General features: G+C 54.8%; 2 protein-coding genes across 3 annotated transcripts; both read left to right on the top strand.

Moving 5' to 3' along the window:
- The first annotated feature begins 6,384 nt into the window (after positions 1-6,384).
- On the top strand, positions 6,385-11,128 carry SLC39A1 (solute carrier family 39 member 1). Its single transcript, XM_040998511.1, has 4 exons — positions 6,385-6,457; positions 7,239-7,461; positions 7,577-7,707; positions 9,523-11,128. Exons 2-4 carry the CDS (start codon positions 7,275-7,277, stop codon positions 10,177-10,179), a joined length of 975 nt encoding a protein of 324 aa, XP_040854445.1. The 5' UTR covers positions 6,385-6,457; positions 7,239-7,274; the 3' UTR covers positions 10,180-11,128.
- Positions 11,129-11,318: 190 nt separating this feature from the next.
- CRTC2 (CREB regulated transcription coactivator 2) lies at positions 11,319-21,663 on the top strand. Of its 2 annotated transcripts, XM_040998510.1 has the most exons (15): positions 11,319-11,839; positions 15,463-15,564; positions 15,642-15,758; positions 16,261-16,322; positions 16,954-17,022; positions 17,162-17,265; positions 17,334-17,336; positions 17,370-17,399; positions 17,569-17,633; positions 17,747-17,796; positions 17,934-18,178; positions 18,547-18,953; positions 20,079-20,336; positions 20,738-20,924; positions 21,029-21,663. In XM_040998510.1, the coding sequence occupies exons 1-15, from the start codon at positions 11,687-11,689 to the stop codon at positions 21,247-21,249; spliced, it is 2,073 nt and encodes a 690-aa protein (XP_040854444.1). In that variant the 5' UTR covers positions 11,319-11,686; the 3' UTR covers positions 21,250-21,663. The 2 variants fall into 2 exon arrangements, with proteins under 2 accessions (XP_040854444.1, XP_040854443.1); XM_040998509.1 differs by lacking the exon at positions 17,334-17,336 and having other exon boundaries at positions 11,569-11,839.
- The last annotated feature ends 522 nt before the right edge of the window (positions 21,664-22,185 follow it).

The raw sequence follows: 22,185 nt of genomic DNA, 5'->3' as shown, positions 1-22,185 counted from the left end.
GTTCCATGACCTAAGTCCATACAGTTCACCCTGTATGCAGCCATCTGACTTCCTCAACTAATCGGAGTGTGTTGTTCCTGCTCATTTTTCTGTGTCCTGCTCAAGGAGTGAGGAGATAGGCTTCCTAGACTAGGGCAGATGGGCCTGGCGCGGTAACCTAGTGGCTAGGGTCCTAGTCTAATGCAGAGGTGTAAGGGAAGCAGATTGTTGGTGGTTACACACAAGAACTCCCTGCAGCCTTAAGTGCGACGATGATTCAGTGACAAAGCCAGTCGTCTCTGATCCTATGGGACCTGGAAGGAAACTGTCACAATCTGCTGCTTCAACTTCCCCTTTTCCCAGATTTGTCAAGCTCTGAGGAGGAAAAACAGCCGGCCTAGAATCACACATCAAGCTAAGGCAATCAAGAGGCCTGTCTTTAACATGGTGACCGCAAGTAACAACAGCGTACTATATTCTTGAAAATTGCTAATCGATTCTAAGTGTTCCCATTGCAAATCAATGATATATACACGGGTCAATACATGTTAATCAGCTTGATTGAGCTAATCTCCAGCATGTGTATATATTTTTGAAAACATCACTTTGTATGCCATTAACATACACCATTAAAAAATTATTATTATTTTTGTAATTGGAAAGGCAGACATACAGAGAGAAGAGACAAAGATCTTCCATACGCTGATGCACTCCCCAAGTGACCACAATGCCTGGAGCTACACTGATAGGAAGCCAGGAATCAGAAGTCTCTTCAGGGTCTCCCACGTGGGTGCAAGTTCCCAAGGCTTTGGACCATCCTCCATTGCTTTCCCAGGCCACAAGCAGAGAGCTGGATGGGAAGTGGGGTCACAGGGATTAGAACCAGCGCCCATATGGGATCCAGGCACATGCAAGGTAAGGACTTTAGCTGCTAGGCTACCTGGCTGGGCTATTTTTTTTTTCTTAAGATTTATTTATTTTTATTGCAAAGTCAGATATACAGAGAGGAGACGAGACAGAGAGGAAGATCTTCTGTCTGATGATTCACTCCCCAAGTGACCGCAACATCCGGTGCTGTGCCGATCCAAATCCATGAGCCAGGAACTTCCTCTAGGTCTCCCGCGCGGGTGCAGGGTCCCAAGGCTTTGGGCCGTCCTCCACTGCTTTCCCAGGCCACAAAGCAGGGAGCTGGATGGGAAGTGAAGCTGTCGGGATTAGAACCGGCTCCCATATGGGATACTGGTGCATTCAAAGCAAAGAGTCTAGCTGCTAGGCCATGGCACCGGGTCCAGGCCTTTTTTTTTTTTTTTAATTAAAAGGCTAGAACAGCAATGATTGAGGGTCAATGATGATCCGGTTTGACTTACATTTCAGTAATTGAGTCCTGTAGATTTCTTTTCCTGGATCCTCTCTTTCTTTCTTCTCTTTTTGAAGATTTATTTTTATTCTAAGGCAGATGTTTAAATTTTTAATTTATTCTGATGTTGTTTACATTGTTGACAAGGTTGTACATCTGTGAGGACCATTGAATAGGGTGGAAAGGGTTGAAATATGGGAGAAGGGATTGGAGCAAATGCTTCCAACTTTCCTCTCTTTTCTCTTGCATCTGAGGGGAGGGGAAGGGATCCATTCCCAGTTGTCAAACCACCCAGCGTAGGGGATGGCCACTTGCTATTGTCTTAGATGAACTATGGGAAAGAATATTCTGAGAGTATTGCTGGAGTGGTCTTGAGAGTTCCATGATTCTTGCTTTTGCTGTTCCAAGACTGAGAAAATCCTTCCAAGATCCATTGGCTGGCAGTCTCCTAATGCATCTACTCACCCACTCTTGCTGCCACCTTGCTGACTCAGCCAGGAGAGTTGTCTAACCTACTCTGCTCTCCATTTTCTTACATGGCACTCAACATCCTCTGTAGGCCTAAATGAGCTGGCTCTCTTGCTCCCCTCAAGCACCTAGGCATGCCATGCCATCCACTGAATAGGCATCAGCAACCAAGGAGGCCAATCCTGACACATGAATTCCAAGGCTGGATCTCAAATTCTATGATTCTCCCTATAGCTGGAGTTTTGAGTCCAGTGTTCCAGTTGGGGAGTGCCCCAAGAAACCTGACCTGGGGTGACCCCAGATCTTTTTTCTTCTTCTTTCTTAATGGAAAGTAGGGGCCTGACCCAAGTGTAGTGGTTAAAGTACTCGCCTTGCACGTGCCATAATCCCATATGGGTGCTGGTTCTAATCCTAGCAGCCCTGCTTCCCATCCAGCTCCCTGCTTGTGGCCTGGGAAAGCAGTCAAGGATGGCCCAAAGCCTTGGGACCCTGCACCCATGTGGGAGACCCGGAGGAAGCGCTCCTGGCTTCTACCTTTGGATTGGCTCAGCTTCAGCTGTTGTGGCCACTTGGGGAGTGAATCATTGGACAGAAGATCTTCCTTTCTGTTTCTCCTGCTCTCTGTATATCTTACTTAGCAATAAAAATAAAATAAATCTTTTTTTAAAAAAAAATGGAAAATGGAATCTACAAACAGGAGAGACAAAAGAGAAAGATCTTTCGTCCACTGGTTCTTCTGTACCCATACCCATCTCTCACTCACCAGTGGGAGCAGTGGCCCAGCAGGGTAGCCTTCACACCAGGTTTGCTCCCCTCCTGGGGTCCTGCATGTGCTGCTGGGTGCTCCAGCCATGTCTGGCATGGCACATCTCACCTCAGCATTTGCCAGTGGGTGCTGCAGTCTGGTTCTACCCGTCCTGCCTTTAGTCCCAGCACATGTTGGTCCCCTATTAGACCAGCTCCCAGTCGCAGATCTCATGCATACCTATGGGTGTTTGGATCAGCCTGACTTGGTCCACATCCAGTTCCAACCTTTACTAGCAGGTACTCTGGCCTTGCCAGACCAACCCATACTCGTTCTAGCGCTCTTTGGGTGGGTGCTGCACCCCAGCCCTGCCTGCCCCACTCCAAGATCCTGCTCACCAACCCACAAACTGACTAACAAGTGGAGCCAACTTGTCTGGTCTGGTCTACTCCTCTCATATTCCCCAGTGGGAACTACAGCCCACCAAGGTAGTTTCCCCACCTGGCTCACTCCCAGACCAAATCTCACGCATGTCAGGGGGTGCTATGTCCCTACTCAGTATAGTTTGTGTGCTGGTTATGTATGCTGGTGGATGTTGTGGCCAGGCCCACTCCACACACAATTCTTGGGTGGGCTTGTGGGTGCTTTAGCCTGGACCAGCCCGGCCTGATCCCAATCCCAGTTCTCATATGTGCTAGGTGAGTTCTGTGGTCATGCCTAGCTCATCCCGTCACCACCCCCAGCTCTCAAGCAAACTGGTAGGTATTGTAATTCCACAGGGGTAATCCCCCCAGAATCTGTTCCCAGACCTGGTTCTCTCATGTGCCGGTTAGTGTCATGGCCCAGCCTAAAGTGGCCCCACCCTTGGTCTGACACTCACTCGTGGGTACTGTGGTCAAGCTCTGCCAGGAAGGCCCTCAGTCCTAGTTTTCAAGTGTATTGGTGGTTGATACCAACCAGCCAGCTCAGGACTCCCATGTGGGCAGGTGCACTGGTGTGACCCAGAAAAGTCCTCTTGTTTCCCTCCTCCAAACTGCCAGGTCTCAGCCCCCTTATTTACCTGCAAGTGCAGCAGCCTGGTTGGTGGAAGTCATTCCTTATCTGCAAGAAGTCTCTCAAGGGTCCTCCGTCTTATACATCCCTTGCCCACTTCCTTGAGACATTTACAGCCCCCAGCCCACAAGCCTGATCCTCTGGTGGTATGGCATGCTGGCTGAGGCCATGCATGCTGGTGTGTGGCCCGTGTCTGCTGGTGTGTTGGCATCTGCTCCCCATATATCTTAAAGATTTATTTCTATTATTTTTTTTATTGGAAAGGTGGATATAAAGAGAGGAGAGACAGAGAGATCTGTCCGGGCCCTCCCCATATATCTTAAAAAAAAAAAAGTGCCTGGCACGATAGCACAATGGTTAAAGTCCTCACTTTGCACGTGCCAGGATCCCATATGGTCGCTGGTTCTAATCCCAGCGGCCCTCCCTCCCATCCAGCTCCCTGTTTGTGGCCTGGAACAGTGGTTGAGGATGGCCCAAAACCTTGGGCCCCTGCACCCACATGGGAGACCTGGAGGAAGAGCTCCAAGCTCCTGGCTCCTGGCTTCAGATTGGCTCAGCTCAAGCTGTTGTGCTCACTTGGGGAGTGAACCAACAGATGGAAGATCTTCCTCTCTGTCTCTGTATATCCACCTTTCCAATAAAAATAAACAAATCTTAAAAAAAAAAAAAAAAGAAACCAGAGCCTATGGGACTGTATCACACACACACAAAAAAAAGCATAGACTATAGAATAGGCAATTGTGCTGCACATTGGTATGATTAACACACATTTGGCATTAACCAGGCCTAGAATACAAGCCAACTATTAGCTGCTTTTCTCCCAGCAGTGTAACACTTGCTTAGGTACAAACAAGGCAGCCTAGGCATTTACCTACAGCTGGGGTGAAAGGCAGATTTATAGAGAAAAGGAGACACAGATTTTTCATCCACTAGTTCACTTATCAAATGGCTGCAGCTGCCAGAGTTGAGCTGATCCAGAGCCAGGAGCCAGGAGCTTCTTCCAGGTCTCCCACACAGGTGCAGGGTACCAAGGCTTTGGGCTGTCCTTGACTGCTTTCCCAGGCCACAAGCAGGGAGCTGGATGGGAAGTGAAGCAGCTGAGACACAAACTGACATCTCTTATGGATGTGGGCACTTATAGCAGAGGATTAGCCTGTTGAACCATTATACTGTCTCTGCCCTTGCCCACTGTCTTTAGAAGTCCTCACCCCCCCCCCCCCAGAAAGAAGAGTTTTGTCTGAGAATCACCAGGTCCTTTGGTGAACAAAGATTTTGGTTTGACTTTATGACCAGTATTAGTCAGAGCTCCCTTTAAAAACTTTTTTTTCAAGATTTATTTATTTTTATTGGAAAGGCAGATATACGGATAGGCAGAGAGGAAGAGAGGAAGACCTTCCATCCCATGATTCACTCCTCAAGTAACCACAATGGCCAGTGCTGTACTGATCCTAAGTCAGGAGCCAGGAGCTCTTCCAGGTCTCCCATACGGGTGCAGGGTCCCAAGGCTTTGGGCCATTCTCAACTGCCTTCCGAAGCCAACAAGCAGGGAGCTGGATGGGAAGTGGAGCAGCCGGGATTAGAACTGGCGTCCATGCAGGAACCCAAGGCCTGCGTTCAAGGTAAGGACCTTTTCTTTTTAAATTATTATTATACTTTTGACAATCTTTACATAGTTAATTAGGGTCCAAAGATTCAAGGGCTACAGGAAAGTGGGTAAGACTATAATTTCCACACATTTTTTTCCCTATATCTGGAGTAAAGGGGGAGGCAAAGGGAGAAGCCCCACCCAGTCTCCCACCCATCCCAGGTCCCTGATGTGGGGCATGCTCCGAGGGTCTTGCTCAAGTGGTTTTGATAGTTCAACAGTTATGAATTGTTGCCAATCTCGGAAGGTGAGGACTGCTAGGCCACCTTGACCGGCCCTGAAAAGTTTCTTTTGTCCTTTTTCCATCTCATAAGGCAAGAAGAAGCTTCTCATGGTGTGGTTATGGGCCCAGGGACAGTGTCGGTCCTCACCTGAAAATCACCACGGTGCTTTCAAGGAATAGAAATCAGAAAGGAGGCTAGTGGGGCTGGAGGGAGAGGAGGTAGGAGTGCCGGGGGAGGCCGCCTGAGTGGGCCTGGAGCCCGGAGGCCTGGGGGCGGATGGTGAGTGAGGCTCTTTCTGCTCTGGAGGGGCTTCCTGCAACCCCAGGGCGGGTCCCACGTCTCCCTCTCCCCCTCAGAGAGGATACCGGTAGTCAAGAAGGGGTGATTTTCCATCTCTCTCCTCCTTTTCTAATTCTGGCTATGCCTTTTCTTTCTTGAGAGAAATCAGGACAGGAAGTTCGTCTTAAGAAGGGAGCTCTTCCCTCCCCCCGCAGGCGACACATGGGGGAGAAGAGATAAGATAAGGAAACTTAGGGCCAAGGCCAGGCAGATCGCCGCCCTGATGTGATGTGGAGCGGAAAACCCAGGAATGCGGGACAGGGATGCGAGTCCAGCCCTGCCCGAGGGGTCTCTAGTTCCCTGACATAAAAAAAATAAATAAATAAAACACAACTCCACAACAACAAAGTCTGTGCAGACCGGAGTGCTCCGGCACGGCAGCCTCGGCGACGGCACCCCGGGCCCGCAGCCCTCCCGCTCCCAGCTCATGCTCTCCAGCTCGCAGGCTCCGCCTTCTTTTTTCCTCGGATTTCTGATTGCTCCGAAGTCGTGTCACTCCGGGATCCGCCCCGCCCTCCCGGCTCCGTCATTGGCCGCCGCGCGTGGGGACGCGGCGGCTGCGGGGGGAGGGGGCGCTGAGGCGGGGGCGGGAATTCCCGACCGGAGGCCGGAACCCAGCGGATACTATGTCGGGAGACCCTGGCGAGGTGAGTGCGGGGTCCCGGGGCGCCGGCGAGGCTCCCGCGGCCTGGGAGCCCGAGCCCCCACTCCCGGGCGCCTTCCCGCGACGCTGGCGGCCTCGGACCCCGCCTCCCGGAGCGCAGACGGCCAGACGCCGCCCTCAGTGCCCGCTCCTCCTGTCCCGGGACCCCGGGACCCCTCAAGCCCCTGGTTTTGGCCCCGGGTCCCGACGTCTCGGCCTGCAGTGTGGAGCTCTCGCTGTCTGCCCTGGGGCGGGGTGGGGGGTGATCGTGCTGGGGTGCTGGGAGCGAGAGTGGGAGCCCCCTCGCCAGCCCCGCTCGCCCGGCCCAGCCGCTCTGCACGGAGTTTCCTATGATCCTGTGATTTCTTCCCACAGCCTCCAGCCCTGTTGGCTTCATTTCCTCCTTCCTGGCTCCTGGGTTGCTTAGGAAACCCTCCACACCCACCCCTCAGCTCCGGGTCCTAATTGGAGGCTCCCCCTTAGCTTCTCTGGGGGGCCTCAGAGGCAAGGGGATAACGAGGTCTTCTCTGGTGCCTCTTGTGCCTTAGTTGCCCCCTTGCTGGCTTCCTAAGGGAGCCTCTTGGGAAAGATCAAGTCTGGAAGCAACGAAGAGTGTTCCTGGAACGGAGAGGATGAGTCACCCCGAGTTGGGGAAGGTCACTGGGTGGCCGGTTGGCCGCGGGAGGGAGTTGGAGCCTGCTGACCAGGCTTCCTCTTCCTGGGCCCCCATCCTTCCTTCCTTGCACGGCTGGCTGTTCACCGCCCATTTGGATCTCATCTTTCAGATCTGAGAGTCCCGGCACAGAAGAGCGCGATCAAGCATGGGGCCCTGGGGAGAGCCGGGGCTCCTGGTGTGGCGGCCTGAGGCTGTGGCCTCGGCACCCCCAGTGCCGGTGGGGCTGGAGGTGAAGCTTGGGGCCTTGGCACTGCTGCTGGTGCTCACCCTCTTCTGCAGCCTGGTGCCCATCTGTGTGCTGCGCCGGCCTGGAGCCAGCTATGAGGCCTCAGGTGAGCCACCGTGGCTGCTGGCGGAGAGGGGGCTGAGGTGGGGTGGGGGCCTGCCTGGGGCCTGGAAGGGATCCCTCGCCTCACTCCCTCCTCTCCACACTGTGCTTTCCTTCAGCGTCCCGTCAGAAAGCCCTGAGCCTCGTGAGCTGCTTTGCAGGGGGCGTCTTTTTGGCCACCTGTCTCCTAGACCTGCTGCCCGACTACCTGGCTGCCATAGATGAGGCCCTGGCAGCCTTGCATGTGACGGTGAGCGCTTACCTGCAGCATGTGACCCTGTGTGGTGAGGGGGCGGGGGATGTATCCAATCAGATACTTCTGGTGTATGGATTCTGGTGTGCATGAATCTGTTCAGCTGTCAGCTCTGCGACTGTGTGAAATATAATCACATGCTTGAATTGTGATCATGTAAATACTCTTTTTTTTTTTTTTTTTAATTTAAGGGTTATAACTTTCTCCGTGTCCCCCACCCATCCAGTAGCCCTGTGTACCCTTTGAGACAGTGTGTGGAACCTCATTATTACGTGTGTGACTTGCTTGTATGTTTCTCAGTCCCAGTTGTAGGCTCCACAAATCATTTTCGCTCCCTTGCTAGGTTCCTAGAGGTCCCTGTAGGCCTGCCAAGGGTTGGAAGCAATCTCCAAGGGCTGGGTGTTGTGGATTCAGAAGGGTTTAGCTCCAGGAAGTGGGGTGTGGGGAACAATCAAAACTCAAGGCTTAGGCAAAGGCCCCGCTGTAGGAAAAAAATGTGACAGTTGGGTAGTGGTATGGGAAAGTCACCCTGGGTTCCCTCCCCGAGATTAAGGAAGTGACACTGGGTAGAATCCTCTAAGGGTCTGAGGCTGAGTCACCTGTGGCTGTATTCACTGGCCAGCTTGCCCCCGTGGCAGTGTGAAACTCCGTCTCGGCATGTGGGACGGGGCAGGAATGGGTCAACCTTAGCCTGGCCGCAACAGAGGCTTCATTTCTAAAAAAGATTTATCTATTTATTTAGTTTAAAGATTTATTTATTTTATTGGAAAGGCAGATATACAGAGAGGAGGAGAGACAGAGAGGAAGATCTTCCGTCCGATAATTCACTCCCCAAGTGAGCGCAACAGCCAGTGCTGTGCTGATCCGAAGCCAGGATCCAGGAACTTCTTTCCGGGTCTCCCATTTCGGTGCAGGAACCCAAGGCCTGTTTTTCCAGGCCACAAGCAGGGAGCTGGATGGGAAGTGGAGCTGCCGGGATTAGAACCAGCGCCCATATGGGATCCTGGCCCACATAAACCGAGGACCCTAGCCTCTAGACCACCGCCCTGGGCCCACAACGGACACTTCAAACTGGGAGTAGTATTGCCCCCTCCGGAAAACACTTCAATAGTGTCAGACTGTTTTTGACTATCACAACTAGAGAAGGAGCCATTGTTGTTCTTTCCTTTTTTAAAGAATATTTATTATGTATTTGAGAGTCAGAATTACACAGAAGAGGGTAAGACAAGAGAGATCTTCTACCCACTGTTTTACTCTCTACATGGCTGTAACAGCCAGGGTTAGGCCAAGCCAGATCCAGGAGCCAAGAACTTTCCTCTGGGTCTCCCATGTGAGTTCAGGGACGCAAACACTTGGCTCATCTGCTGCTTTTCTAGGCACATTAGCAGGGAGCTGGGCTGGAAGTGGAGCACTTGGGACATTAGCAGGTGCGCCTGAGGGGTGCCGGCATCAAAGGGCGTGGTTTTGCTCACTGTGCCACAACACTGGTCCTTGAGCTGTTCTTGGTACTGGTGTTTGATGGGTGGAGGTTAGAGAAGCTGCTAAGCAGCCTGCAGTGCACAGCACAGCTCCTCTCTTAAGGAAATCTCTGCTCTCAGATGTTAGCAGTGCAGGCTTTGGGCAACAAATAACACTGAGTGTGTTGTCTGATTGTGTCTGTGACAGCAAGTAACTCAGTAACTCAGTCTTGAAGTGACTGCACGTGGCCCTGGGTCTGTGTGGGACTCTGTGCTGCTGGGCTTTTACAGTGTCCACACCAAATTCCTCCTCGCCATTCTTGTCCTGAGCTCCTGTTGTTCCTTCTGTCTACAGCTCCAGTTCCCCTTACAAGAGTTCATCTTGGCCATGGGCTTCTTCCTGGTCCTGGTGATGGAACAGATTACACTGGCGTACAAGGAGCAGTCGGGGTCGCCACCTCGGGAGGAAACACGGGCCCTGCTGGGAACAGTGAATGGCGGGCCACAGCATTGGCATGATGGGCTGGGGGTCCCCCAGGCAAGTGGAGCCCCAGCAGCCCCCTCAGCCCTGCGCGCCTGCGTGCTGGTCTTCTCTCTGGCCCTGCACTCTGTGTTCGAGGGGCTGGCCGTGGGGCTGCAGCGGGACCGGGCTCGGGCCATGGAGCTGTGCCTGGCTTTGCTGCTCCACAAGGGCATCCTGGCCGTCAGCCTGTCCCTGCGGCTGCTGCAGAGTCGCTTGCGGGCACAGGTGGTGGCTGGCTGTGGGGTCCTCTTTTCCTGTATGACACCTCTGGGCATTGGGCTGGGTGCAGCTCTGGCAGAGTCAGCTGGACCCCTGCACCAGCTGGCCCAGTCCGTGCTGGAGGGCATGGCAGCTGGCACTTTCCTCTACATCACCTTCCTGGAAATCTTGCCTCAGGAGCTGGCCACTTCTGAGCAGAGAATCCTCAAGGTCATTCTGCTTTTGGCCGGCTTTGCTCTGCTCACTGGCCTGCTCTTTATTCAAATCTAGGAGGCTTCAAGAGAGGGGCCAGGGAAGCCTGAGGAGCAGGTACCCCTGCTCCCTCACCCCCAGTAGACTGGGACTAGGAAGGAATGAAGAAGGGAGGGCTCGAGGACTAAAGAGTTTTCCAGGAGGTAGGGAAGGAGGCTTGGGGACCACCTGACCAATAGGAAGGCAGTGGGCAGGCAGGAGGCTGGCCTGAGAGAAGGTCAAGTCTTTAGGTATAGGATCAAAGGACATTAGGATCAGAGGATTGCCCTGGTTGGCAAGGGACCACGTGTAGGGTCAACTGACACTGCGGAAGCCCACGATAGGCCCCCAGCTGCCCACGTGCCAGATTCGGTGCCCTGTGGGTTCTAGCCCATTTCTATCACAGCACCTGCCATTCGGAGGAGACTTCTCACTTTCATTATCTCCTCCTTATACACGTTTCCCTCTTTCCTTCTCCCCAGGGGTTTGTGCCAAAGGGTCTCTCCATGCCAGTTTTGGTACCTTCTGGGGCCTCTCCAGTTGTGCCCACTCTTCTATGTGTAAAGTGCCAAATAACTCCTCTCCCTCTTTGTAAAGCACAGTGATGTGGCAGTGATCCCTGCCCAGCACCTCAATGGATTGGATCTGCTTTGTTCTGGTCCAGATCCTCAGTGGAGTGGGGTGAGGGGTGTGCAGAAATGTTTGCTAGTGGGTAAATCAGGGGAGGATGGGTGAGCTGGGGCTACTACCACTGCTGCATCTTGGAAATGTGGGACATGGACATGGTGCCCCATGCCCAAATGATAAACACTGAGCTACCACAACATTTTTTAATAGCTACGTAGCCCGAATGGGTGAGGAACAAATGCCTATCCACCCGGGTTATTTTTGGGGAGGGAGGGATAGGCATAGGGCTGTATTCTGTAGAATCTATTTTACTAACTGACTTGTTTTGGGACATGTTACCCAAATAAAATGTTTATATACATCTGTACTGTCTTTGCTTCGTTTGTCTTGGGAAAAGGGTTGCTGTGTGACCCCTGGAGAGAACCCATGTCCCAGATGGTTACAGGTGTTTGAGATACTTATTCTCACTGTTTTCCCTCAGGCCCCAATAATGTCCTTTTTTCTCTCTCTCCTTTTGTTTCTTTTCCGGCCCCTCCCTGTCTCCACTTTTCTTTTCCCGTTTCTTTTCCTTTCCTTAATCCTGCGCTCGGACTGGTTGAGAACTACGTCTCCCAGCTTGCTCAGCTCAGGGAGTAGCCAAGTGGGTGGAGGAAGGCCCCCAGTTCCCGGAGTCAGCAAGGCTGCTGGGATATGGAGTCCGTTTCCTCTCGGTAGTACGTAACCAATGGTTTGTAGGAGTCACGTAAACAAACTTCAATTCCCGGCGGGCTCCGCGCACAGCAGGTCAGGACTAGGCTGGGGCCGGGTTCGCGGTGCTGGCTGAGGCGGCGGCGGCTACGGCTGACAGAGCCGGGCCGGAGCCCGCGGCAAAGGCCGCGGCTGGTACTGGGAAGGTGGCGGGGAAGGACGGGGCAGGAAGATGGCGACGTCAGGGGCGAACGGGCCCGGCTCGTCCACCGCCTCAGCTTCCAATCCGCGCAAGTTTAGTGAAAAGATCGCGCTGCAGAAGCAGCGTCAGGCCGAGGAGACGGCGGCCTTCGAGGAGGTGATGATGGACATCGGCTCCACCCGGGTGAGGGGCCGCGCTGCGGAGCGGGAGCCAAGTGGAGTAATTCACCGAGCGGAGAGCCGAGAGGCGGGGCGGGGCGGGAGCCTGAGCCCAGGAGGTGGACCCGGGCACGGGCAGCGGGCGCCGCCGTCTGGGAAGCGTGCGGGTTGAGGGCGACGGGCAGGAAGACGGCTGTGATGGGGGGGAGACGGAAACACTGGAGAGGGGTTGGGGTGTGAGAGCGAGAAGGAGACAAGTGTAGGAGGCAGGAGTGCGCGGAGAGGGGAGATGGTCCCCCGAGGTCTGGTGGAAAGAGGACGTGAGCGCTCCTGGTGCATCCCTGATGGAGTCCCCTCTGACGTCGGATTATGGGTTGAGAGGCTTGCTAATCCGGCCCCTCTTGGACACTGATGCCTCTGCCCAGTTGTGCCATCCGCGGTCGCTCGGGTATCTCCAGGAAAGGGCCCCTAGAGTGGTGTGAACCAGCAATGCTGACTGTAGTGGGGGCAGGAAGTCCCCTCCTGCGTCCCGTCCCTTTGCTTCCTTTTTCAAATACTTCTTGTGGTTTCCTGATGCGACGGGAGGTGAGGTCCATCGCTCACAGACTGGGGCGAGGTGTTTTGGGCCCTAAAGGAGATGTAGGGCTTTGAGTCCCTCAAACCAGGTAGATTGTGTGGGATGATGAGATGACTGGCCAGGCCTCCTTGGGTGATGGCTGATCGTGGGTCAGTTTGTGGGGTACCTGGATCTTCCAGGTGCGGGGAATATTCATTCCAGAAGCTTCCCGAAGCCCCCTTGGCCTTGATTTCTTGCTTCTCAGGGCTGAATGTCACAAGCGGCAAGGGTTGGGGATTTGCCCTGCGGGCATGCAGTCCTGTTGTAGGGACATTTTCTCAAAACAGCAGGTGAAGATCTTGCAGCCATCCTTCCTGGCAGAGCTGGCAGGAATGTACCGGGAGAGGGTAGGACACACCTAGCCCATGCCCACGCTGTTCCTGTGATTATAGCAGTCTGAACTGTGATTGCATTTTTGTGTGTATTTCCCTTGGGTCTGTTTGGGTCTTTTTGGTGTTGTTTCCTTTTCATGTCTCTTGGGACTATGTGCCCTAGTTTGTGGGAGTCAGAGAAAGTTAGGTGGTGAGGCCAATCGAACATGTACGTTTGTGTGTGCGTGCACAAACGTAACCCACCCTCACCACTTTGTGGATTGTGGCTCGCCTGGTGGCCGCTCCTCTTTAGGTGGATTGAGTGTGGTGGGTACACAAGCAAGAAGGCGGGAGGCAGGTTAGTCTCTTGTTGATGGGTCGAAGCCCTGCTGTCTGGACTGTCTGTCTGGACTGTGTTTCCAGCAGAGGCCAGGTACACCCTTGGGGCTTCTATGTGCAAACAAAGAAGAGCTACTGGAGACTCAAAGCCTGGGCATCTGTGTGGTGCCTTGGTCTCGCCAAAGACCCCTTCTCTACTCACGGTGCGGCTGCCACACAGAAAAGTCTAAGTGGACATACATGGCCAAGGCCTCGGGGGCCCAGGCTTTCTAGAGAGAGAGAAATCAGAGTCCTGGAGCTCAGCTTGTCTGCCCAGCTGGGAGAGCTCATTTGAGGCAGACATGACCATGGCCAGGGCGTCCTATATGGCTGAGAGGCTGGCATTGCCATGTATATATATATATATATACATACATACATATATACATATATATATAAAGGCAGTTATAGAGAGAGATCTTCCATCCACAAGTTCACTCCACAGCAGCCATAGCTGGACCAGTCCAAAGCTAGGAGTCAGGAACCAAGAGCTTCTGGGTCTCCCATGTGGGTGCAGGGACCTAAGCACTTGGGCTATCCTCTGCTGCTCTCTCAAGCACATTAGCAGGGAGCTGGGTTGGAGGTAGAGTAGCTGCAACATTTGTGAGACACGGTGCCTAGGGAGTGTCCCTGCCCGCCCCCCCCCCATCTGCCCTGGCCATAGTGCCGCCCCTGCCATGTGTATACTATAAGTGGTCTTGGAGTGACGCACAGGTCAGCATTGTGCTCAGTGAGCTGACTGGGCTGACCTTCTGGAACAGAATGTCGTCCCTCATGTTGGCTTTTGGCCACCAGCATGACCCTGGAAGCTCTTGGTATTGGAGTCTGCGTCTTGGCAGCCCTAGGTCCATGTCGTTGGCTGGTGGCAATGGCTGAGGCTTGGGACTGGGTACTGAGGTCTCATCAAGGGCTAGGAGAGCCCTATAGATGGAATACACGCATACCAGACTGAGGGTTGTGGTCAAATCTATCTCCTGGTGGAGATAAGGCCAGGGAGATGGCTCTGACATGGGCTGCCATGGTCTGTTGCTCCCTTTGCAACTCCCTTTCTCCAGGTTTTCCTGCTACTTTGGGGCCTTAGGATGCAGTAAAGTGTGCCTTTTGTTGTTGTTGTCTTAAAAGATTTATTTATTTTTATTGGAAAGACAGATATACAGAGAGAAGGAAAGACAGAGAGGGAAGATTTTCAGTCTGCTAATTCACTCCTCAAGTGACCACAACAGCTGGAGCTGAGCTGATCTGAAGCCCAGAGCCAGGAGCCTCCTCTGGGTCTCCCATTCGGGTGCAGGGTCCCAAGGCTTTGGGCTGTCCTCGACTGCTCTGCCAGGCCACAAGCAGGGAGCTGGATTATGGGCAGTGGAGATTAGAACCAGCACCCATATGAGATCTTGGTGCTTGCAAGGCAAGGACTTTAGCTGCTAGGTTACCATGCTGGGCCTGCACCTTTTGGTTTTGACACTGTTTTTTAGCTAAGAGAACCATGGTCCCTTGGCTCTTCCAGTCTGGGAGGTACAGGCTCTGTGGAGCCCTTGTGAGGCCGGGCAAGGGGCAGAGCCCAACGCCTGTGCTCTCTAGAGTGGCAGGGAGAGACTGGCAGTCAGGGTTCCGGGAGACCCAACGGTGGCCATGTTCTTATCATTCAGATAATTTTGAGTGCATCTGGAAAGAAAAGTAGAGGTGCCTGTTAGAGGCTGCTCCCATGCGAGCTCCTGGCAGCCCCACGGGGGCTCTGCTTCCACCCATTCCAGCCGCACAGGCTGAGCACGGGGCTGGGCCCTGCCCCTGGGCAGCGCTGTCACCCGGGAGAGCAGCCTGTACAAGGGCTAGGCAGGGTCATCTGCACCAGCTCTTGGAGGGTCTTTTTCTCAGCACTTGCTTTTCTTTTTCCTGGCAAATTTCTTTCCTTCCTCCTTCCTTCTTTCTTTCCTTGCTTTAATCGTTTATTTACTTGAAGGGCAGAAAGAGGAAAAAGCACGTCCACACATATATACACAGACCTTTCATCTGCTGGTTCACTCCACAAATCACCTCAACAGCCAGGGTTGGACCAGTCAAAGCCAGGTGTTCCACCTGGGCCACCTCCGTGGGCGGCCAGGACTCAGGAGGCACACTAGCCTAATGCTGGATCAAAGTGCAGGGTTTGAACCCGGCAACTCCAGGACAGGATGCTGATATTCCAAGGGGGGTAGCTTAGCTTGCTGCACAAAAATGCCTACCCCATCTGACAAATTCTTTCAAAGAATAGCAGCAGCAGCAGCAGATCCTGGGGACAGGGATGGCAAAGACGGCCTGAGGGTACAGTGCTCAGTTCCATGACATTGCCATTTGTCCCCCACACCTCAGTTACAGGCCCAGAAACTGCGACTGGCATACACAAGGAGCTCCCATTATGGCGGTTCTCTCCCCAACGTGAACCAGATTGGCTGTGGCCTGGCCGAGTTCCAGGTGAGCAGACAGCAGCCACGGAGGTGCTGAGGCTTTGGGCCGCGTCCCCCGCTGATTTCACCTGTCCCTCTTGGCAGAGCCCCCTCCATTCACCTTTGGATTCATCTCGGAGTACTCGACACAACGGGCTAGTGGAACGGGTGCAGAGAGACCCCCGCAGGATGGTGTCCCCGCTCCGCCGATACCCCCGTCACATATCCTTCCCAGTGGGAGGGGCCGCCAGGGTGGCGGGATGCGGGAAGGGGGAGCAGGCAGGTCATCCAGTCCCACCCTTCTCAGGAGCACTCCCCCAGAAGACCACAGCCCACTCGGGAGCAGCTGCTCCTGGGGCCATGCCTTCCTTATCTGACTGCCCCTGGCTGGCCTTGCTTTAGCATTTTCCTGGTTGCTGGAGGCAGAGCTGCCTGGTATGTCTTCTGCTAAAGGACCCTGGCCTGTCCTTCTGTCCTGTTCTTACCTTTCCATCTCAGATCTACACACTTATCTCCTCCAAGCCCTGCCCAGGCATTCTTTGATAGCCTCTAGCTTAGTTAAAGACCTGATTCCATTCTTTTCCTCCATTCCTTGGCCCCACTGTTGCCCCTTGTCACTGAGGAGAAAGGTATGAGTTTCTTCAACTCATCTGCTGCTTCCAGCATTCCTCTCCCCTCTGGTCTCACCCCCACTCCGCTTTGCCCCTTAACGGATGCTGTTCACATTGACAGCTCTCCCTACAGTCCTGCCTACTTATCTCCTCCCCCAGACTCCAGCTGGCGAAGGTGAGTTGTTTTCCAGAGCAGATGGAATCTCTTACCCAAGTGCTAACCCTCTTTGGAGGGATTTTGAGTTGGGGCTGGGCCCACAGGAATAGGGTTTCAACAGTCCCTCTTCCCACAACAGCAGGGCTGTGAGGGGTGGGGGCAGGTGGAGTAGGTGGGTCAGAGTCCAGCCTTGGCCATGTTGACACGGGTGGCCAAGCCTCCCCGTCCAGTCCAAGCAGGACCAATGGGAGCTATTGGCAGGCTGGGGTGTGTGTGTAAGGGGGGAGGGAGAGTGGCGAGATGGCAGCTGAAAATGGCTGTCTTCTATCCAGGGTGTAGTCTTTTGACACCGTTATATTTGTGAATGCCTCCTTTTGTCCATCTTCCCTTCCGTACTCACACCCAGCAGGGTAGCTGAGCCCTAAGATTCCATATTCAGCCCGCCTTAGGAGAAGGGAGTTGAAGTTTCCAGACCTCTTAGATTGACTAAAGGTAGAGGCTCAGGTGTTATGGAGATCAAAAGAACCAACAGGAGCGAGGTGTGATCCTGGTCTGTTTCTACTCTGGCTGCTCCAAGCCCATCCCCACCTTCTTGTCCATTGCCATTGTCTTCTCATGACTTTTTTCTTTTTTTTTTTTTTAACCTCAGGACGATGCCCTGGGGTAATTTCCCAACAGAGAAGGGGCAGTTGTTTCGACTCCCAGCTGCACTTAACAGGTGATGGCCTTACCTCCTTCAGGCCACATCTCCTCACGTCTGTACCTGCCTCTCCCCAGCTAGTGTTTCTCCCTTCTGGGCAGGGCAGGGGGCCCGGCAGGATGTCAGTGGTGCCAACACATCTCTGCTGCCCCAACAGGACAAGCTCTGACTCTGCCTTGCACACAAGCGTCATGAATCCTAGCCCGCAGGACACTTACCCAGCCCCCACACCTCCCAGCATCCTGCCTGGCCGCCGCGGGGGTAAGTGGCCACGTGCCAGGGTTTGGGAGTAGCCTGGAGCCTCGGGTTGCAGCAGGTAGATAGGTGAGGAGGTGCTGGGGCTGACTCCACTGCACCCCCTGCAGGATTTCTGGATGGCGAGATGAACTCCAAAGGTATGTGCTCCAGGTACCTGGTATTGAGTGCCAGAGCATTTCTGGGCTGGTGTGGGTAACTCTGCAGGTGCAGGGAGCAGCACTCCCTCCCCCCTACCGCTGCTTCCTTCCTGCCCTACTGAATCCTCCTCCAGCCTGCCCATCTCCAGTCTCTCTCTTCTCTCTTAAGTCCCTGCAATTGAGGAAAATCTGCTGGATGACAAACATTTGCTGAAGCCATGGGATGCTAAGAAGGTAGGGGTGGGCCCTGGTGTGTCCCCCAAGAGCCCTCTGCTCTTCTCCCTGCCCCCCTCCACCTCCTGGCACAGTCCTCCTTTTCCACATACTCCCCGCCCTTCTCTCCTCAGCTGTCCTCCTCCTCCTCGCGGCCTCGGTCCTGTGAAGTCCCTGGAATTAAGTAAGTGCCCCTGCGAGGACAGTGGAGGAGCTGGGACGGAGGAGCGAGAGGGAAGCATGGGAGACTAATCTCGGCTCTCCCCTGACCATTGCCTCCCCACTCCCATTCACATCTCCCTTTTTCTCTCTTTGCTTTAGCATCTTCCCATCTCCTGACCAGCCTGCCAATGTGCCTGTTCTCCCACCTGCCCTGAACACGGGGGGCTCCCTACCTGACCTCACCAACCTGCACTTTCCCCCGCCACTGCCCACCCCCCTGGACCCTGAAGAGACGACTTACCCCAGCTTGAGTGGGGGCAACAGTACCTCCAATCTGACCCATACCATGACCCACCTGGGCATCAGTGGGGGCCTGGGCCTGGGCCCTGGCTATGAAGCCCCAGGTGAGTTGGCTGTCCTAACCCATGTGCTCACCAGGTGCTGCCTGGCTGAAGGGAATGGGGAGCTGGGGGGGTGGAGTCTTGAACTGGGGTCCTCCTGTGACTACCCAGTCAGCCCTGCACGCCAGCATCTCCTCACTGCAGTTTTCAGCCACTGAGCACTGGTAGGTATGGTGCTTCCTGGCAAGAAGATGAGGAAAAGCCCCCCAGGTGGGCAGGCCATCCCAGCTCACTCACTGTCAGGGACAGAGTAGGGAGGACATCGTGTTGCCACCTCCATAGTCTGGTCATCGCTACCCATCCTGGGTTGGAAAGGGACCCAGCTCCCATCAGTAATGTTGGCATCTCTGGTTTTTTGTCTGTGCCTGCAGGACTTCATTCACCTCTCAGCCACCCATCCCTGCAGTCTTCCCTAAGCAATCCCAACCTCCAGGCCTCCCTGAGCAGCCCTCAGCCCCAGCTCCAGGGCTCCCATAGTCACCCTTCCCTGCCCGCCTCCTCCCTGGCCCACCATGCACTGCCCACCACCTCCCTGGGCCACCCCTCACTCAGTGCCCCAGCCCTTTCTTCCTCTTCTTCCTCCTCAACTTCATCTCCTGTACTGGGTGCCCCTCCTTACCCAGCTTCTGCCCCTGGGGCTTCCCCCCGCCACCACCGCCGAGTGCCCCTCAGCCCCCTGAGTTTGCCCGCGGGCCCAGCCGACGCCAGAAGGTCCCAACAGCAGCTGCCCAAACAGTTTTCGCCAACAATGTCACCCACCTTGTCTTCCATCACTCAGGTATGCGTGGCTGCCTTCCCTCCATGCCTGTCTCCCTTCCCCCTTCTCTTCTAACTTCTACATCCCTTGTCTCATTCAGCTCTTGCATTCCACTCTCCTCTGCCTCCATCTTGTCGCCTCTTTGCTTAGGAGTGCAAACCCCTGGCTTGAGCTTTTTGGGTTCAGATTCTGGCTCTGATGAGTTGACCTAGGGCCATGGGCCCCAGCATTCTGGTTTTTGATACAAGGATGGTTCTGGAAGGAGCGCATGAAGCAGTAACCATGAGGTGCTCACACCAGACTTAGCCCAGGCAGATGCTCAGCAAAGAGCAAGCAGCCTGCCCTTCCCCTTCCTTCGTTCCTGTCCTCCTTGTCTTTGCTGCCCGGCCTCTCCTCTCGCACATCTCCTCTCCTTCTTTCCTGGAATTCCTGCTCTGAGAATCTCAGCTCAGGGGGGCCCAGGGAGGAGTGATTCTCGTAGGCTCACAGCACGGTCAGGAGGAGTTGGGAGCAGAACGGTCACCCTGGCGTTCCTCCCCGCCTTGCTGTAGAAATGTCCCATTTTGTCCTCCTTTCCCGTCCGTCCCTTTTCTTTCCCTACCTCTCTTTGTGCTCTGGTGCTTTCCCCACTCCTCTGCCCTGGTTCCTCCTCCTCCTCCATCTCCATCGCTGGGCCCCGAATTGTGTGTGTGTTTGTGTTCCATCTTTGCCCAGGTCCCAATGGGATAAGAGAGGCCAAGCCAGCAAGCCTTCTGCCCTCTGTGAGCCTGAAGTGAGCCTGGCACCCTCCCTGTTCTTCCTCCTCCTCCTCCTCCCTTCCTCTCTCACTCCCCCTGGCCTCTTGCAGGCTCTGGAGCGGCGACTGTCACCTCCATTGTGGTGTTGTGTGTCACCAGCACTCCATTACTGCCAGTAGCTGGAATATCAGGGTGTAGGAATGATCCACTTCTGAGTAAATGCAAAATTGCCCTCGTGTTCGCCTCACGTGTTCTTTGGCATCACGGGCCCCACCCCCGCAGGTGCCTGTGGAATACCGCTGTGTTGAGCATAGTTGCAGCTCAAGAACATGGGAAGCCCTAAGAGTTCTTGGTGGGGGGTGGGGACACTGAGGGGTGTGTTACCCCCTTTATCATTGCTTCTTTTCAGGGCGTTCCCCTGGATACCAGTAAACTGCCCACTGATCAGCGACTGCCCCCGTACCCATACAGCCCTCCGAGTCTGGTTCTGCCCACTCAGCCACCTACCCCTAAGGCTCTCCAACAGCCAGGAGGGCTGTCCTCCCAGGCCTGCTCGGGGCAGCCCCCAGGCAGACCGCCACATTATGGGGCGCTGTGCCCACCTGGCTCCAGTGGGCACGGACAGCAGGCTTACCACCGGCCAATGAGTGACTTCAGCCTGGGAAACGTGAGTACTGGGACCCCTGGCTCAGAAGGCAAGAGTTGGGGGGACCTAGGTGGTGGGGCCCCTTCCCCCGGGTGACACAGCAGTGCTGGCTTGGGGCTTCTCTCTTCCCGTATTTGACCCCCACTCCTGCCCTCTCTGTTTCTGCTCAGCCTTCTCTTTGATGATCACTGCCTTCACCTGTGCTCGGCATGCGTGCTTTGGCCTGGCAGGTACGGTGCCCACACCGCCTTTGGGCCCCGTGCTCGCTTCTGTCGCTCTGCTTGCTGTCTTCTGTATTCTGTGCCTTTGTCCTTGGTGGATAGGAAATGATGAGCACAAGGGATGAGAGCAGGGCGACGGGTGCTGGCCAGGGCACCCTGTGCCAAAGGCCACCTTGTCAAGGCCTGCCCATATGTCCACAGCTGGAGCAGTTCGGCCTGGAGAGCCCGTCGACCAGCCTGGCACTGGATCCCCCTGGCTTTACTGAAGGGCCTGGATTTTTAGGGGGTGAAGGGCCTGTGAGTGGCTCCCAGGACCTGCACACTCTGAACCACCAAAACCTGACCCACTGTTCCCGCCACGGCTCAGGACCCAACATCATCCTCTCGGGTAAGGCGGCCTTGGCGACACTGCGGGGACTGGAAGGAAGGAGCGCAGCATCTACTGACACAGTCGAGGGGTCTGTGGCCCTCACCTCTGTCTTGTACCCACAGGAGACACTTCCCCAGGTTTCTCCAAGGAGATCGCAGCAGCCCTAGCTGGGGTCCCTGGCTTTGAGGTGTCTGCAGGCGGGTTGGAGCTGGGCCTGGGGCTGGATGACGAGCTGCGCATGGAGCCGCTGGGCCTAGAAGGTCTCAACATGCTGAGTGACCCCTGTGCCCTGTTGCCAGACCCTGCTGTGGAGGACTCATTCCGCAGTGACCGGCTCCAGTGAGGGCACCTCACCACCATCCTTGACCGCCCGTCATCCCCCATCACTGTCCCTTTCCCTCCCTTCCCCCTGGCCAGTAGACTCTCTGTCCCCACCCCCACACCCCAAGATCCTCTTTCCAAAATGAATGAAGGATCCCAAGAATGAGAAAAGCAGGGGGTTTGTCCCGGTGGCCCCTGAATTCTGCATAGCGGGTGGGCCTGGGGGAGCTCAAGGGAGGGCCGAAAGCACTTGTAACTTTGAACCGTCTGTCTGGAGGTCAGAGCCTGTTGGAAAGCAGGGGCGGAGGGAACCCCGGAGGCAGGGCTCGGCCGGGTTCCTAGGGGTGGGCAGTGCCAGCCCCTCCTAACTACTCTTCCCCTTTGCAATGGAGGAGAGAGCCAGAGTGGATATTATTTTTTATTAAATATATTATATGTTAATAAAAAAATGGTATCAAATACTTGGTGTGGTTGTTACTGTTTGGGGTGTGGCTGAGAATCCATGGGTGGTTCTTGGGCCTTTTACCTTTCATGCTTTTTCATCTTCTTAGCACTATGACACGTTGAGTGTGCCCTGCAGTGGACATGGGGGCCTAGGATGGATGTGGGCTTGGGGGCAGCAGGAAGTCGCCCTGTGTGCCCTCCTCCTGAGCGTCTAGGGTGCTGCCATCATCAGTGAAAGGGCTCCGACTGGCCACACAAGCTGCTCCCCTTCCTCCACCAGAGCCTGGCCAAGAGTCGGGTGAGGAGGTGGCTGCTGGTTGGGTCCCCAGGTGTGATGTTTCTGGGAGAACCATCCTCAGCTCTCTTGGATGTGGCTGGTTGGCCTCACTGCTAAGGTTTTCAAGAAGGTATTCCACAAGCTGGGGTTCCAGAGTTCGGGAGGGCCTTGGCTGGCTGCCCTCCATCAAGCCTGGAGGACCTGGACAAGCCCCTGACATCCTGCTCCCGGGGGGCC

Source organism: Ochotona curzoniae, unplaced genomic scaffold, assembly GCF_017591425.1.
Source record: "Ochotona curzoniae isolate NIBS_2020 unplaced genomic scaffold, NIBS_Ocur_1.0 scaffold_1037, whole genome shotgun sequence".
NCBI lineage: Eukaryota > Metazoa > Chordata > Mammalia > Lagomorpha > Ochotonidae > Ochotona > Ochotona curzoniae.
The sequence above is the reverse complement of the archived record's forward strand: the minus strand, read 5'-3'. Positions and strand labels throughout refer to the sequence as shown.